This window comes from Salarias fasciatus, chromosome 3, assembly GCF_902148845.1.
Source record: "Salarias fasciatus chromosome 3, fSalaFa1.1, whole genome shotgun sequence".
NCBI classification, from domain to species: Eukaryota; Metazoa; Chordata; class Actinopteri; order Blenniiformes; family Blenniidae; genus Salarias; species Salarias fasciatus.
In genome coordinates, this window is record NC_043747.1 from 28,196,825 (window position 1) to 28,213,177 (window position 16,353).

A 16,353-nucleotide genomic window follows, 5' to 3' on the forward strand; every position below is an offset into this window, starting at 1 on the left:
CCTCCACACCTCCACACCCGTCACTCCCCTGCACCACTCCCTCCACACCTCCACACCTGTCACTCTCCTGCACCACTCCCTCCACACCTCCACACCCGTCACTCCCCTGCACCACTCCCTCCACACCTCCACACCCGTCACTCCCCTGCACCACTCCCTCCACACCTCCACACCCGTCACTCTCCTGCACCACTCCCTCCACACCTCCACACCCGTCACTCTCCTGCACCACTCCCCCACACCTCCACACCCGTCACTCCCCTACACCACACCCATTTGTGAGACCTGATGCAGGCAAGTAATCAGTAATCATTAAAATTAATGTTGTTGGCTCACATCAGCCACCCTGTGGTTATGGTCCGGTTCCGGTTCTGGCGCTGTTGCTGAGGCCGTACGGCGCTGTGGGAGACTCTGCAAGGATCCTACTTTTCCACACGCCACAGCTGTCCCAGGTCAAGATAAACAGAAGAAAGTCGGGTAAAAAATATTTTGAAATAAAATCTATGCCATTTTTCACTTTAACATTCTTTTTTTTATTTTTTTACCAGCAGAATACAAAACAAGAAGTCAGAAGAAGAATTAGCAAAATGAACCATTTTGCACTTTATCATTGCAGGACAGTCAAACAACACCAAAACTGCCCGAAAAGGAGCAAAAGAGCAATGGAACTAATTCTGGTATGGAACTGTTGGTGAAGATTAATTGTGTTTTATAAGAACTGCCCAAACTGATGGAGGTGTAGAACAGTTCTAAATGTTCCAGGGATCAAGACTTTCCACTGCCTTCTGGATGGACGATATGCTCAAGGAAATTCATTGCAATTATACTCTTTTCATGCTGTCTGATTAACGACAATATCAGTAAAACTGTTGGAAAACTTGCACTTACAAGGCGCCACTTAGTGGTACAAGACTGCTAGAACGGCAGTAGCTCAACAGGTTTACCTAACAATAGCAGGAGGGGAGCGGCGGGGCAACGACTGTTGGTCCTATTTCCTGACTCCAACAGGGATATTTACTCTAACGGGAGAATGTTCTCAGAAAACATAAAGCCGAAGAGAAGGGAAGAAAACTGAACTCCATTAAACGTGAGATCAAATGCTTTTAATTTTATTTTGTTTTCCTGTGAGGAGCAGTGAGGTGCTGACGGCAGAACGTGACCAGCAGGAGCTCGGTCAGGGTGCGGCCGGCGCCCCCTGGTGGCTCCTCATGTGAGTCTTCAGACAGTGGCCCTGGGTGAAGACCTTCTGGCACACGGAGCACTTGTACGGCCGCTCGCCGCTGTGCGTCCTCATGTGCACGGTCAGGTAGACTTTGCGGGCGCACGCCTTGCCGCAGATCCCGCACACGTAGGGCTTGACGCCCGAGTGGACCCTCAGGTGCTCCGCCAGGTTGTTCTTCCACCGGAAGGCCCAGCCGCAGTGCGGGCAGCGGTACGGCGTCTCGCCGGTGTGGACGCGCATGTGCGCCGTCAGCGCGCCCTTCTTGACGAAGGCCTTCCCGCAGCGGCCGCAGCGGTGCAGCCTCTCCTCGCCGTGCGTCATCACGTGGTCGTGCAGCTGCCGGCCGGTCAGGAACATCTTGCAGCAGACGTGGCAGAGGTGCGAGCGCCGGCGGTCCGTGTGGATCTTCTCGTGCTGCCTCAGGGTCCCGGCCAGCTTGAAGCGCTTCCCGCAGAGCCGGCAGCCGTGCGGCCGCTCCTCGGAGTGGATCATCATGTGGCGGGACAGCGAGCGGTAGTCGCTCAGGGACTTGCCGCACACGCCGCACTGCTGCGACTTCCTGTTCCTGTGAGTGCGGCGGTGGGTCTTCAGCTGCTCCCTCAGCGGGAACTCCTGGTGGCAGATGTAGCAGCGGTGGCGCTCCTCCTGCAGGTCCTCCTCGCCCGTCAGCGCCGCCGCCGCCGAGTGAGGAACCGCCGGGAGCGGCTTGCCGCTGCATCGGTGCTGGTCCTGCAGATGATCCTTCAGCAGCTCCACGGACGCCGAAGGTTCTCCGCAAACGCCGCAGACTGATTCACTGGCGTGGAGACTCCACACGTGTCGGACCAGCGCCGCCTCCGAGCCGAGGACAGACCGGCAGAGTCTACAGGAGACTTCAGAGACCTCCTCCTCCAGATCCATCTGACTGGGACCAGCAGGGTCTGGAGGTCCAGCAGGTTCTGGAGGTCCAGCAGGTTCCAGAGGACCAGCAGGTCCATCCAGTCCATTAGATCCAGCAGGTCTACCAGGATCAACAGGTCCAGCAGGTCCCAGCTGGAGTCCAACTGGTCTCCTGTTGGGTTTGTCTTCACTCCGTTCTGGTCTCCGGTTCCTGCTGGGTTCTCCTTCATCGGTTCCGTTGTTCTCCGTTCCAGAGGTCACAGCTGGTCCAGACGTCTCCTGAACTTCATCACTTGGTTCCATCTCGGTCTCAGACGAATTCCCGGCTCCGGAACCTTTGACCTCAGGAACAGATTCACTGTAGGAATCAGGAAGAAAGAAATGTAACACAAGGAGGAAAGAACTCTCTGAGGAGAACCAGGTCAGCCCGGGACTGTCATCTGGCAGCTCCTGTCCTGCTCCTCACATCTGGAGAACATCTGTCAGCTCCTCTGCTCTCAGTTTTAAACATGCAACTCAGCGACATTCAGAAAAATTAACCTGCTAACAGCCTTGTTTTTTATGAGTGTGTTCATTTGTTTTAAACGTTAAACTTCTCTGGAAACCATGTGTTTCGGTGGAACCGTTGCCATGGAGACGAGGTCTTGACTCACCTGAGCCGTCGGCAGGTTTCCTCGCCGGCTTCAGGGCCGCTGACGGAGCTGCCGGTCGGCTGATCGCAGACGCCTGCAGGTTCCTGATGGAAGAAAAGATCCTGTCAGACCTTCACCCTGCCAGACAGACGCAGACAGACGGACAGACGCAGACGGACAGATGGACGCAGACGGACCTCCTTCAGGCGGATGTGGACGGTGCACCTCCTGCAGGAGCTGCTGCCGGCGCTCCGGTGGATTTCCCCGGGCGTCAGACGCCGCAGCTCCAGCGGCCGCAGCCTCCTCCGGCGGTCCGACGTCAGCACGTCGAAGGCTCGGTCTCCCGCGGCCAGCTGAGGGAAGGAGGTCCTCAGCAGGAGGGCGAAGTCGGCCTCCTGCAGGTCCGGACGGCAGCGCAGCTCCCGAACCGGACATCTCTTCAGCACTGAGGGAGACGTAGAACCAGCAGGGCTTCCAGGTCAAAGGTCACCTTCAGACACATGACACGCCCTGAAAAAACACTCCGTACCGCTGCTGGACAGGACGGCGGTCTGAGGGTCGTCCAGGACCCGGACCCTGAGCTGGATGTGGTTCTTCTTCTCCTGGTCCCGACGCGTGCCGGACGTCCTTCTTCCGTTCCGACGCTGCGGAGGTGACGACCTGACAGAGGAACATGTTTAAAATAATAACCATCTGTCACCAGCCTGCTGACAGTCCGTCCTGTGATACCACTCTGGACCACCAGAGGGTGCAGTGAGTCACTGTGAGGCTGCTGAGTCTGACTCACTGCTGCCCCCCAGAGCACAAACCAGGCGTTACTTCAACAGTCACTAATCTGTTAATCTAATTAAAATCAGTCAGATTTTCTTGTCAGAGTAAGAAGTTTTAACAGAATGAAGACCAAAAACAGCTTAGTCAGCTTTCACACTTTTTGATGAACTTCTTTATCTGGGGTTTTTACCGCAGTTTGACATTTAGAAGCTAAAATATTGACTGACTGATCCTTCTGACTTTTTGGGCTTTAAGCAGGAGGTGTCAGAAAAGTTACAATAGGGATAACTGGCAGTTTGTGGCAGCCAAGCGTTCATAGTGACGTCGCTTTTTGATCCTTGGATGTCGGCTCTTCCTGTCATTGTGAAGCAGAATTCACCAAGCGGTGGATTGTTCACCCACTAAAGGCCTCAGTATGCTCCCCCGTCGCCGCCACGGCGTTCCTACGCCGACAACCCTACGCCGCTACTGAACATATCTTGCTCCTGCGTCAAGGGAACGCCCTCCTCTGCCAAGCCGCTAGCAGTCACAACAACAATGCGGCTTCCGTAGCTCCGGCTTTACCTAGACATAGATCTATAGACATAGATTTCTAGACGTACGTATCTAGACACGCGTGCATTTACCGAACATATATCTGCATATATGACATATCTGGTGACACCGGGCTGTCGTGGAGGAGAGGCTGAGCAGACCGTGATGAAATATTGGTGAAACTAATGAGCTTTTGGACGATTAAAGCCGTTTTCGGAGCTTTACCTAGTCATAGATCTATAGACATAGACTTCTAGACGTACGTATCTAGACACGCGTGCATTTACCAAACATATATCTGCATATATGACATATCTGGCGACACCGAGCTGTCGTGGAGGAGAGGCTGAGCGGACTGTGATGAAATATTGGTGAAACTAATGAGCTTTTGGACGATTAAAGCCGTTTTCGGAGCGGCTATACACGTAGCCCCGTCTGCTAACAGTGCTAACACTGCTAACAGTATAGGGATGTGCGCTGCTCAATTTTGGATCTCAATTTCTCCCGAAGCACTGTTCGGATCAGAAAAGCATTTCGGGTGAGTTCTACTTTATTCTATTCTCTCTCCTCCTCCACAGCCCGGTGTCACCAGATATGTCATATATGCAGATACATGTTCGGTAAATGCACGCGTGTCTAGATACGTACGTCTAGAAATCTATGTGTATATATCTATGTCTAGGTAAAGCCGGAGCTACGGAAGCCGCATTGTTGTTGTGACTGCTAGCGGCTTGGCAGAGGAGGGCGTTCCCTTGACGCAGGAGCAAGATATGTTCAGTAGCGGCGTAGGGTAGCGGCGTAGGGTTAAGGCCTCAGTATACTCCCCCGTCGCCGCCACGGCGTTCCTACGCCGGCAACCCTACGCCGCTACTGAACATATCTTGCTCCTGCGTCAAGGGAACGCCCTCCTCTGCCAAGCCGCTAGCAGTCACAACAACAATGTGGCTTCCGTAGCTCCGGCTTTACCTAGACATAGATCTATACACATAGATTTCTAGACGTACGTATCTAGACACGCGTGCATTTACCGAACATATATCTGCATATATGACATATCTGGCGACACCGGGCTGTGGTGGAGGAGAGGCTGAGCAGACCGTGATGAAATATTGGTGAAACTAATGAGCTTTTGGACGATTAAAGCCGTTTTCGGAGCGGCTATACACGTAGCCCTGTCTGCTAACAGTGCTAACACTGCTAACAGTATGGGGATGTGCGCTGCTCAATTTTGGATCTCAATTTCTCCCGAAGCACTGTTCGGATCAGAAAAGCATTTCTGGTGAATTCTACTTTATTCTATAAACAACGCGAAAGCGGACCAATCACAGCCCTCGACGTTCACGTCACCACGCGTCGAAACGACGCGAAGTCACAATTTTCGGGAGGCGCACGTCAAGCCCCGACGTAGCCCGACGTAGCCCGTCGTAGGGCTACGACGTCTACGTCGTAGGAACGACGTAGCAGCGACGGGGAAGTATACTGAGGCCTTTACAGGTGTTGTGCCGAATTCTGCATGCCTGCCGAGATCTGCATCCCCCGCTTAACAGCAGTTAAGAGGCGGGATGCATTATTCGGCAGATTGGCATCCCCTGGTTTTCTGGGGCAAAATAAGTACCGCGTTTATATAATTCACATGGTTTGGTACACGTGAAACTTATTTGCCCCCCCTTAAAAAAAAAAAAAAAAAAAAAAAAAAAACAGGACACGCAAATCTCGACAGAGACAAAGTGTGTCCAGCCGAACAATGCATCCCCCTCTTTAATGTTATGGACATTTTTAGGTCAAAACACACAAAACACGTTACAGATGCGGGTCTTTTAATCAAACCACGTGAATTATATAAACGTGGAATAAACGATCCTGTCTTTATTGTAAATAAATGAGCTTCGGACATATTTTTCGGCATTACATTTTGAATTTCGAATCTGAACTTAAATCAAATGCTTCAATTGCGAAGAAATCCAAGCTTTCATATAGCATCTTTTCATTATCAAAAAGTACTTTGCCGTAGAAAACAGTTTGGTGTCTCATAGTTTCCGTTTTAGCGGAGCGGACGTGCTCCCGCGACCAGGGGATGCAGATCTCGGCAGGCATTCGGCCGGCACAACACCGGCGTAGGAACGCCGTGGCGGCGACGGGGTAGTATACTGAGGCCTTTACCCTACTCATGATGTGTTGTTGCAATAGTACCGTATTGGCCCGAATATAAGATGATTATGATACGACCCCTATTTTTCAAAGATCATTTTGTGAAAAAAAAAAAAAATGCTGAAGACAGTAAGGTCACTCATAAAACAACTTTTTATTAAACAATTATTATAAACTCAAAAACTCACAACTGAGATAACATTTCACGAGATATGAAATGAAAAAATATTACTACAGTATTGAATAAAAAATATATTCTCTTTCTCAAAATAAACAATAAGCAACAAATAAGAACCTCAAGGTGTCAAAACTGCATAAATGATGTAAATAACTTTCCAGTGCCTTCAGCTGAATCAGGCTCTGGTGGTGGGCATTCCGTCTTTCCGATTTTCAGAAACGTATTCTCTCACCCTTCTATCAGTCTCTCTGAAGCGTCTCTCGGGACCACGGAAAGCTTTTCTCATAGTGTTAGCATCTGGAGGCGTTTTTTTTCTGTGCTCTCCAATAAGAACGAGGCTCTGCTCCACCATATCTCCTGGCGGCTTGGCAGTAGTTTGATGACTCTGCTGCGTTGATCACCATCAGTTTAAAGTTGGTATCATAACTTCGCCTCTGTTGTTTGCTCAGTTGTCCAGCGTTCAGCCCCTTTGTTCCAGATGATCCGCCATTTTTCATCAGATCATTTGATCTCATTTCATCGCTCCACTCGCTCTCTGGTCAGTGATACTTTGGCTCCATCTAGCGGCGCGGATGCGTATTGACCATCTACCGTAAGTCCGCGATTATAACACGACCCCACTTCTGAGGATGCAATTTCTGGAAAAAAACATCGTCTTATATTCGGGCCAATACGGTAAATTTTTAGCTGTTTTTTATATAGTTTTTTGTCATTTCTGTTTGACATGTTTCTCCAGGCACAGTTAAACCAGCATTGATTGGCAGCACAAATCTCCTGGCAGGTCGACCCCTGAAGTTCCCCCCAGGTCTCAATCTGGAGCCTCAAGACCTCACTGTCAGCCTCGTTGTTCGAAGTCAAGTTTTTTTTTTTTTTTTTTTTTTTTTAATATAAAAACTAGTGCTGTCAGTTTTAATCGCATTGACCGCAATTTAATCGCATTGATCGCAATTAATCGTGATTAATTCATGGAGGACTGTCAACAATTAACTTTTTTAAAGTTGAGATTAATCGCAATGAAGAATCTAATCCTCATAAATCAGTCCCAATGTCAGGAAAAAACACTATTATCCTCTAGTTATTTTCTTTGACCCAATTGGCAGACCTCAATGGATTAATCGCGATTAAAATTGGCAGCACTAATAAAAACTCAACTGGATTTCTGACTCAGATGAGAAGAGCCCTGAGTTTGCCAGTGACCTCTGGACACACAACCGATGGCTTCAACCATTCTTTTAAACCTCTGACATCAGACGAGTTTCTCATGTATGGAGGGAGAGGGGCCTCACTGCTACTGAAGGTTTGTATGTAGGCGGACCATTTGCTTCATTTCAACTGCGAGTGAAATTTCAGTTACACCACTCACACCACTTCCCTTACCTGCAGGTCAGAGATTCTGTTTGAGGCCAAATTCCAAATTTCAAGCTGCCAGGTATGGGATTAGGGAAGCTCTACATTCAGGAGTTTAAATACGATACAGTCATGCAACTCAAGATCGTTCCCTGCCTCATTACTGTAAAATTAAGTGAACAAGATTGTCCCTTCGGCCTCACCGCCGTTTGGCGGATGTCAAGTGTGTGGAGCTGCACTGTCTCAAGCCTTTTGGTTCTGCTTCTCTCTCATGGAATTCTGGGACAAAATGTCAGACTGGTTTTCCAGAGTTTAAAACAGACCTGTCCAACCGGAGGCTGAACTCTCCATCTTCAGCTCACAGCCTGAATGCTGCAATGGTTGGTGCCTAAAGACTGATTTACATGGAGAGGAAGTCGACATCTCCTCCCTCTTTCAGAAGTGGATGTCAGACATGACCTCAGTCAGACAAATGGAAAGACTCGGCTTCATGAGGATGAGTTCAGTGGGAAGGTTTTTCACTATTCAGGGTTCTTTGCTGGCCGACGTGGACCTCATCAGGACGGATAACTGATAACGTTACTGTTTATTAACTTTATTATTAAATCTTCTATTGAATGTCACAGAAGTTCCTCTTATTTCAGTTTACGTGTCTGAGCTGGGGTGTTGTTTGGCTTGTTCTTTGGTCTTGGAAAACTAAATAAAAATAAAACATGAATAATAAAACAATTAAAAAATGAGCGTAAACACGAGTAATAAAATAACAATGAAACCAGTGAACACAAAAAAACAAGCAACCAGCTTTGCTGTCAGAATCAGAACACTTAAAATAGAATAAATATTGCAAAGAAGGTTTAATAAGTCCAGACCTGGATGGAGAGGTCAAGTCCGGGTTCTCCTCAGCAGGACTGGAGCTCCTCCTGCATTTAGCACCTGGAAAAATACAACTCCGCTGATTTTCATGACCTGATTTGAGGATGTATGGTCATTATAATTGTCAATATGTGGAGAAGATAGAAATGCAATCTGATGAGCTCTGCTTCACTTCCATAAGTCCTCACAGCTTCAGACAAAACACATACAAAACTCTGTTAACCATATGTGGCATTTCTTGTTTTCACACTATAACTGAGACTACGGATGATACTAACATGATTTTTTTCATTTCAAATGAAGCAGACATGTGTGTTTCTCAATTCGGCTCAAATAGATTATAATGATTTCCACTTTGTTGCTAAGTAATTGAAGTTAAATTCGCTGAACGACACGTAGGACCAAGAAATAGTAAGCACAGTCAGGAAAAGAACGATGAGATTAATACCTGATTAATGGGACAGTAATTAATCATACCGAAGCCGAATTAAAGGGTGAAAGAAGATAATGACATGCATGTCAAAGTCTGTATTGATGCGTGGGCGTATTTGTAGTTCTACATGTAAATGTTAACTTGTACAGTTCGGTAATGAGATTCACAACAGAGCGCTGTGCTCGACTCACCAACGGAGCGGACCTCCAGCTGCCTCTGCTGCCGGGTGACCTGCCTCCTGAAGCCGGCAGCCTCCTCCTCCAGCTCGGCCACGAGCCTGTCGACAGCCGCCAGGATCTCCCGGGAGGCGGCGGAGAGAGTGTCGGCGACAAACCGGCGCAGCTCCGCGGCTCTGGACGCCTCATCGTGCTTCATGTCAGCGAAGCTCCGAGTCAACACGAACACTTTCCGAATTTACCCGAAGACAGCTCGGCTTTGTTTACGACTGAAACGGAAGTGAGGAGCTGGGACTCCGGAAAAGAAGTCCGACTGGAAACAAGCTAATAGAAATGTATTACCGGTACTTTATGAGTAAAGATTTCGGATTTTGTTGACATTTTCTCACATACAATGAGTCTGACATTTTTTTTATGAAAAAAAGAAATAAAAAAAAAACAAAGCTGAAGAAAGAGATGTTTATTGTCTTCCAGTGAAAACAATGACCACAAATGACAGTGAAGACCTTCAGATTATTTTTTTGGATCATGTCTTGATTCCTTTTCTTGTTTCAATTTCCTCCACTGTTGCTGTGTTTAAAGCTTCACATGAATAAAGTTTAAAGGAGTTTGGTTGACTTCAGAAGTGATGCTCCGTGCTGACCGCCGCCATGACGTCATCGTAGTCTTCGTCCAATCCCTGAGAGGCCTGAACCTCACCAGCGGTCACCATGGAGACGGGCACACTGTCTCCTGTTGACGAGAGAGGAGGATGAGTGAGTGAGCGAGTGAGTTAGTTAGTTAGTTAGTTAGTTAGTTAGTTAGTTACCTTTGGCTCTGCCTCGATATATCGACACCATGAGCAGAGTGGAGATGAAGTACGGACAGAAAACCACCAGGTGGCAGAAAACTCTGAACTCAGCGCCAGGAGAACCAGGACGAGGAGAACCAGGAGGAGGATCAGAGGAGGAACCAGGAGGAGGATCAGAGGAGGAACCAGGAGGAGGATCAGAGGAGGAACCAGGAGGAGGATCAGAGGAGGAACCAGGAGGAGGATCTGTCTTGTGGTTCCCTGAAATCAGTCTCAGTTGAAGGAGGTTCTCAGCAGCAGACCTGCAGCAGGTTCGTCCTCCTCACCTGAGACAGAGATCCAGCTGGGTGGAGACTCTCCAACACCTCTGAAGCTACACCTGTAGAGGCCTTCAGCAGAGCGGGACACATGGCGGAGGGTCATGTGACCTGTGGACTCGGTCCCGATGGAGACGCCGTCTTTAAAGAACTCAGCTGAGAGGGTGGAGGGAGCGCTGGTTCTACAACCCAGAGTGACGTCCTGTCCCTCCATCACAGGGAGGACTGGACTCTGGAGGACCACTGTATCTGGACACAGAGAGCAGAGTCCAGCATCTGAGACACACACACACACACACACACACACACACACACACACACACACACACACACACACACACACACACACACACACACACACACACACACACACACTTCTCTTACCAGCTACAGTGATGTTGATGCTGCTTCCAGCTGCTCCCTCTCTGGACTCACACCAGTAAACTCCACTGTCCAGGGGGTAAATTCCTGTGATGTTACAGGAGGAACCAGCAGGTTTTCCCCACCCGTCTTTACATGAACTCCTCTGTCTCCTGCTATTCTTCCTCCAAACTGTCCATCCGTCCTCCTCACAGCTCAGAGACACTGAGTCTCTCTTAAGGAACTGAGACCTGCTGGGACTCACAGTCAGTCCTGCTGATAAAAGACGTTTATGGAGAGATGGAGAACAAGACAAGTTCCAGCAAAAGATCCATCATCGAGTCTGTCATTCAGAGAAAAAGTGAGAAATGTCCCTCCATGGAAGAAAACCCTCCTGAAGCTGAGAAAATTTACGAATCAACAGATTAAGGTGTTGAGAAAAACACAACATGAACAACAAACTGTCACACCCTGTGCCCCTGTGGCCATGTGGGGGCGCTCGGGTCCTGTTTTGTGTTTTTCTGCCCTCTTGTTCTCCTGTCAAGTCACCTGCCCTCATGTTCTCCTTCCTCCTTAACTCCCTAATGTGCCTCACCTGCGTCTACCCCTATTTAAGTCTAGCTCTCCTGGTGTGTCTGGTCGGTTCGTTGTGGGTTGTCCGTGTATTCTGTGTCCCTGCCTGCACCTCAGCTCAGCTTGCCCTGCATTTGTTTCTCTGGAATCCTGCGAATAAACTAGCTGAACTCTGCCTGACTGCCTGTGCTTGGGTCCTTCCATCCTACACCTGAGACACAAACAGCAGAAGAGAAATTTCCCGTCACAGCAGTTAAAGGTTCAGGTTCTGGGAAGACGGCGGCTGAAGCAGGTCAAACTGGACTGGACTGGACTGCAGTACAGCATCTGATACACCAGCCACAGTCCAGGACCTGGACCTGGACCTGGAGCTGAAGCAGGTGCTGCTCCAGTCTGAGGGAGGATTTAAAGAGGATCTGGAAACTTTGAAATGTTTTCAAGCTTCTGTTCACGTTCCAGGCTTTTATCGACCAGGATCTGGTCCCTGTGTCAGCGCCAGAAAAAAAACCCAAGGGACACATTTCTTGGTGTCCTGCGTCCTTGTGACGGTGTGGCCCCGTCAATGAATGCTGGCAGTGCGCGCATGCACACACACACTCCCTCACACACGCAAACACACACACACACACACACACACACACACACACACACACACACACACACCACAGGAAACAGCTCACAACTTCCTGGTTCTCCGCTCCTCTGAACCAGTTGTGCAGGTCAGTGGAGGGCTCTCAGTCGAGCACAGCAGAAATCTCCAAGAGAACATGCCTTCGGTAAATCTGGAAATACTTTGTTCTTGTCAATGTTGCAAGTATTTATTGTCACTGGGATCTTTGTAGAGGTGAAATAAACACCTTAAACAATCGACTCTCACTATGCCACATGTTGAGAGACGTTTCCCAGAACCCCATTGGACACAATGCACCTTCAACTGACACTCACCTACTGAAGCAGTCTTCACCTTAACTCCTGAGACAGAGATCCAGCTGGGTGGAGACTCTCCAACACCTCTGAAGCTACACCTGTAGAGGCCTTCAGCAGAGCGGGAAACATGGCGGAGGGTCATGTGACCTGTGGACTCGGTCCCAATGAAGACGCCATCTTTAAAGAAACTAGCTGAAAGGGTGGAGGGAGCGCTGGTTCTACAACCCAGAGTGACGTCCTGTCCCTCCATCACAGGGAGGACTGGACTCTGGAGGACCACTGTATCTGGACACAGAGAGCAGAGTCCAGCATCTGAGACACACACACACACACACACACACACACACACACGCACACACGCACACACACACACACACACACACACACACACACACACACACACACACACACACACACACACACACACACTCTTACCAGCTACAGTGATGTTGATGCTGCTTCCAGCTGCTCCCTCTCTGGACTCACACCAGTAAACTCCACTGTCTCTGGGGTAAAGTCCCGTGATGTTACAGGAGGAACCAGCAGCTTCTCCCCACCCATCTCCACATGAACTCCTCTGTTCTCTGCTATTCTTCCTCCAAACTGTCCATCCGTCCTCCTCACAGCTCAGAGACACTGATTCTCTCTTAAGGAACTGAGACCTGCTGGGACTCACAGTCAGTCCTGCTGATTAAAGACGTTCATGAAGAGATGGAGAACAAGACAAGTTACAGCTAAAGATCCATCATCGAGTCTGTCTGTGGTTCTACTGACGGACAGAACGGGACTCAGAACCTGGAACCAACACACAAACTGGATGAGATGTGATGGAGGAACGAGGCGTTCACTGACCTGGAGGAGATGGCAGAGTGGTGGAGATGAGAGTGAAGGTCAGACCTGCAGAGAGAGAGGAGCTGGTCTGAGGTTCTCAGGTGGAGGAGACAGGAGAACCTGTAGAGAACAGTTCTTACAGAGCAGCTGCAGAACACGTCTTCCCTCCATCGTCCAGTCAGCGTCCTGCTTCTCCTCCTGGTCTCTCTGGAGGATCTGGATGAGAACCAGCTGCTTCTCTCTGGTTAGACTCAGAAGAAGTGATCTGGAGGTTTTAGTCTCTGCGTGTTTTTAGTTTCTGTCAGTATCACCTCTGAAATGTGGTCAGAAGTTGAAACTAACACCTCTGATTCACACTATATGTTACAACACGTCTCAGCAGCTGAACAGAACGGTTCCTTGTTAAAACCAGTGTCAAGAGGTGTTCGTGCTCCGACTGTTGGGGGGTGTCACTCCTCACCTCTTCCCTGTTCAGGGCCGTCTGGTCTCTGTGCGACCGGAGCAGCAGTCTGGTCCTCCCTGTCAGCAGTCAGTCAGACCTGGTCCCGGTGCCTGCTGGACTCCAGCAGGGCTGGACGAGGCCACCGGTTCTCTTCACAATGTTATGCTTCAGAAATTCTCGGGGCAGGCAGGGGATGGAGGGGGTCCAGATCAGGGACCTGGTGATCACCAAGCTGCTGACAGTCTGTCCTGTAATACCACTCTGTACCACCAGAGGGTGCAGTGAGTCACTGTGAGGCTGCTGAGTCTGACTCACTGCTGCCCCCCAGAGCATAAACCAGGCGTTACTTCAACAGTCACTAATCTGTTAATCTGATTAAAATCAGTCAGGTTTTCTCGCCAGAACGAGACGTTTTAACAGAACGAAGACCGAAAACAAGTTCAACAGCTTTCACACTTTCTGATCAACTTCTTTGTCTGGGGTTTTACAGCAGTTTGGCATTTAAGAGCAAAAATATTTAAGTTTTCACAATTTTACCCATTTAATTACATGTCACTTTGTTTAAAGGTTATTGTACTTTTAATATTTCATTTTTTTCTCCTTTTTTTACATACGAACATTTCTTTTAGACATGTTCTTCACAGATACAGTTCAACTAGAATTGATATCAGGACACTTAAAATGAACAAAATGTTGTTCTTTTTGTTCTCCAGACCTGGATGTATTAGTCATGTCCAGGTTCTCTAGGTTCTCCTCAGCAGGACTGGGGTTCCTCCTGCATTTAGCACCTGGAAAATACAAGTGCACTGAGCTTCATGGCCTGATTTCAGGATGTATGGTCATTATAATTATCAATATATGGAGAAGATGATAGAAATGCAAACTGATGAGCTCTGCTTCACTTCCAAAAGTATCTACAACTTCAGACAGAACACATACAAAACTCTGTTCGCAAAATGCCATTTTTCTTGTTTACACACTAAAATCGAGACTGCAGAAGATGCAAACATGATTTTTTACATATTAAAAGAAGCAGGTATGCGTGTTTCTCAATCCGGCTCAGATAGATTATGATGATTTTCACTTTATTGCTCACTAACTGAAGTTAAAGTTAGGGTCGGCGATCTTGGAAAACCAGCATGCAGCACGAATGTAGCATCTCCCCAAGGCTCCGCCCAGCTCCCACCCCATTGGAGGAGCTCCCGTTGGGAGCGAACGCACTGAAGCGCCGCGCACGCGCGGAGTTTGTGACCGCCTCCAATGTTATTAACCTTTCTGACTGCCCGCGCACAACGCGCACAGGAGCGCAGCGCGCTCGCTCCACTTCTTTCTATTTTTCATGCGAGCGCCGAGAGCGTCTTGGCAACACGCGCACTGAACCAGGGCCAGTGCACGCCATTGAAATGTACGCGCAGGGGGCTGGTAGAACGGCGAAGGGATTTCATTGGTTCCTGAAGAGCGGTCCGTGCGATACGATTGGTCGGAGTTTTTACACTCCTGTGTAGGGGTGTGCGATATGACGATTTAAGATCTCTTAAATCAGAAAGATCGTTAAACTGTCTACAGGGCACGTTCTCCTCGTTGTTTTTTCAACTATATGTAATATTTTTTGGAGTGATGATGTTACCTGAAAGCTTCAGATAATATCAACTAAACATTCCCTCTCGTGCAGTTCTCCACATACATAATAGATACATGCGGAGCAACATTAACGATGATTGGGAAAAAAAAAAAAAAAAACCGCAGCCACAGCCAGTGCTGCGTTCAGGGACGCGAAGGCAGCTAACAAGGAGCTGAGCGCTGTGGAGCTTTTCTGAGCTGCTGCTGGGTGGAGGCTGTGTCAGGCAGAGCTGGTTTACAACAGCAGTACGGGATCTACAAGAGACCAGCCGCCATAGAAACACCCCAAAAAAGCTGGAGGGAGAGTCGCTGAAGCTAGCACCGATGCTAATGCTAGCTAGCGAGCTACTGCTCGCAGTTCACAAGCTAGCATGAGGGATTTTATATACAACAAATCACAGAAATGTGAAAAGACACTGAGTGAACAAACCATCAAGTTAAAAGCTGAAACGGCCCTTTTGTCTGATAACTAGTGGAAAGTAGGGGTGTAACGGTACACAAAAGCCACGGGACAGTACGTACCTCGGTGTAAGGGTCACGGTTCGGTACGTTTTTCGGTACAGTGGGGAAAAAGTAAAAAAGCTCACAAATGCACCAGAACATTTTCCCCAAGCTTTCCCATGCGACACATTATTGGCCCAGTTTGCATGGTGTTTTTTCAATCCGACTGTAAACAATAGTATTAAACGCGAGTGTATTCATGTACAGCATACAAAGCATCCAAGATGAATCCTCGTTTACAAGGACCCTGTGACATGCGCACAAAGTCTCACGAGGAACTTGCAGGTCTTCCTCTCTGCAGCAGCAGTCCTCAGCGCCAAGCAGAGAGTTTTTATCTGCTGATATTTGCTCAAATAATGTCCCAAAATCTCCATGATATGCGGTCAGGGGAGCAGCACCGCCGTGCGGAGCAGCACGTCTCGGTGTGAGCTCTGCGCCGCATGCCGATGTTTCGAATTAACTGGTGCCCGTGTTAACTTGTGACCAATAATGACTGAAACATCTAGTCGTTCTGGCGAACGCCGGTTATCGACAGTTACAGTGAGTGTATACGTTTAAAGTCTTTTGTGAGTCTTACTTTAACAACTGCTGTAATCAGTAGGTGTTTACACAGACCTCCGCTGTCATTCGTTAACACGGGAACCAGTTAATCCATAACACCAGCCGGCGATCGCTCGTATTCTGCTATGGAGCTCTTTATACAACTCGCTGCTGCGCGATTTGGTTCCATCTCGCCTCTCCAATGTTTTTTATGTCGGGGTTTTGTATTAAAAAAGTGTTTTTCCACCACCGTGGCGTT

The 16,353-nt window shown here is 48.6% G+C and overlaps 2 protein-coding genes across 2 annotated transcripts; both read right to left on the reverse strand.

The window, feature by feature from the left end:
- Window positions 1-554: 554 nt before the first annotated feature.
- LOC115408897 (endothelial zinc finger protein induced by tumor necrosis factor alpha-like) lies at window positions 555-9,453 on the reverse strand. Its single transcript, XM_030119865.1, has 6 exons — window positions 9,209-9,453; window positions 8,581-8,644; window positions 3,263-3,393; window positions 2,931-3,178; window positions 2,755-2,837; window positions 555-2,459 (listed from the first exon to the last, which is right to left on the reverse strand). Exons 1-6 carry the CDS (start codon window positions 9,390-9,392, stop codon window positions 1,175-1,177), a joined length of 1,995 nt encoding a protein of 664 aa, XP_029975725.1. The 5' UTR covers window positions 9,393-9,453; the 3' UTR covers window positions 555-1,174.
- Window positions 9,454-9,689: 236 nt separating this feature from the next.
- LOC115409121 (uncharacterized) lies at window positions 9,690-13,230 on the reverse strand. Its single transcript, XM_030120122.1, has 6 exons — window positions 13,132-13,230; window positions 13,013-13,057; window positions 10,685-10,933; window positions 10,310-10,549; window positions 10,002-10,244; window positions 9,690-9,925 (listed from the first exon to the last, which is right to left on the reverse strand). The coding sequence occupies exons 1-6, from the start codon at window positions 13,160-13,162 to the stop codon at window positions 9,813-9,815; spliced, it is 921 nt and encodes a 306-aa protein (XP_029975982.1). The 5' UTR covers window positions 13,163-13,230; the 3' UTR covers window positions 9,690-9,812.
- Window positions 13,231-16,353: the final 3,123 nt, after the last annotated feature.

Excerpts from the sequence above, each read along its gene's own strand:
- LOC115408897 (XM_030119865.1), bottom strand. The coding sequence starts at position 9,392 with ATGAAGCACGATGAGGCGTCCAGAGCCGCGGAGCTGCGCCGGTTTGTC. Across the intron at positions 8,645-9,208 it reads GCTGGAGGTCCGCTCCGTTG|GTGCTAAATGCAGGAGGAGC; the intron begins GTGAGTCGAGCA and ends GTATTTTTCCAG. Across the intron at positions 2,460-2,754 it reads GAAACCTGCCGACGGCTCAG|TGAATCTGTTCCTGAGGTCA; the intron begins GTGAGTCAAGAC and ends TGATTCCTACAG.
- LOC115409121 (XM_030120122.1), bottom strand. The coding sequence starts at position 13,162 with ATGGAGGGAAGACGTGTTCTGCAGCTGCTCT. Across the intron at positions 13,058-13,131 it reads ACGTGTTCTGCAGCTGCTCT|GTCTGACCTTCACTCTCATC; the intron begins GTAAGAACTGTT and ends CTCTCTCTGCAG. Across the intron at positions 10,550-10,684 it reads CATCAACATCACTGTAGCTG|ATACAGTGGTCCTCCAGAGT; the intron begins GTAAGAGAAGTG and ends CTCTGTGTCCAG.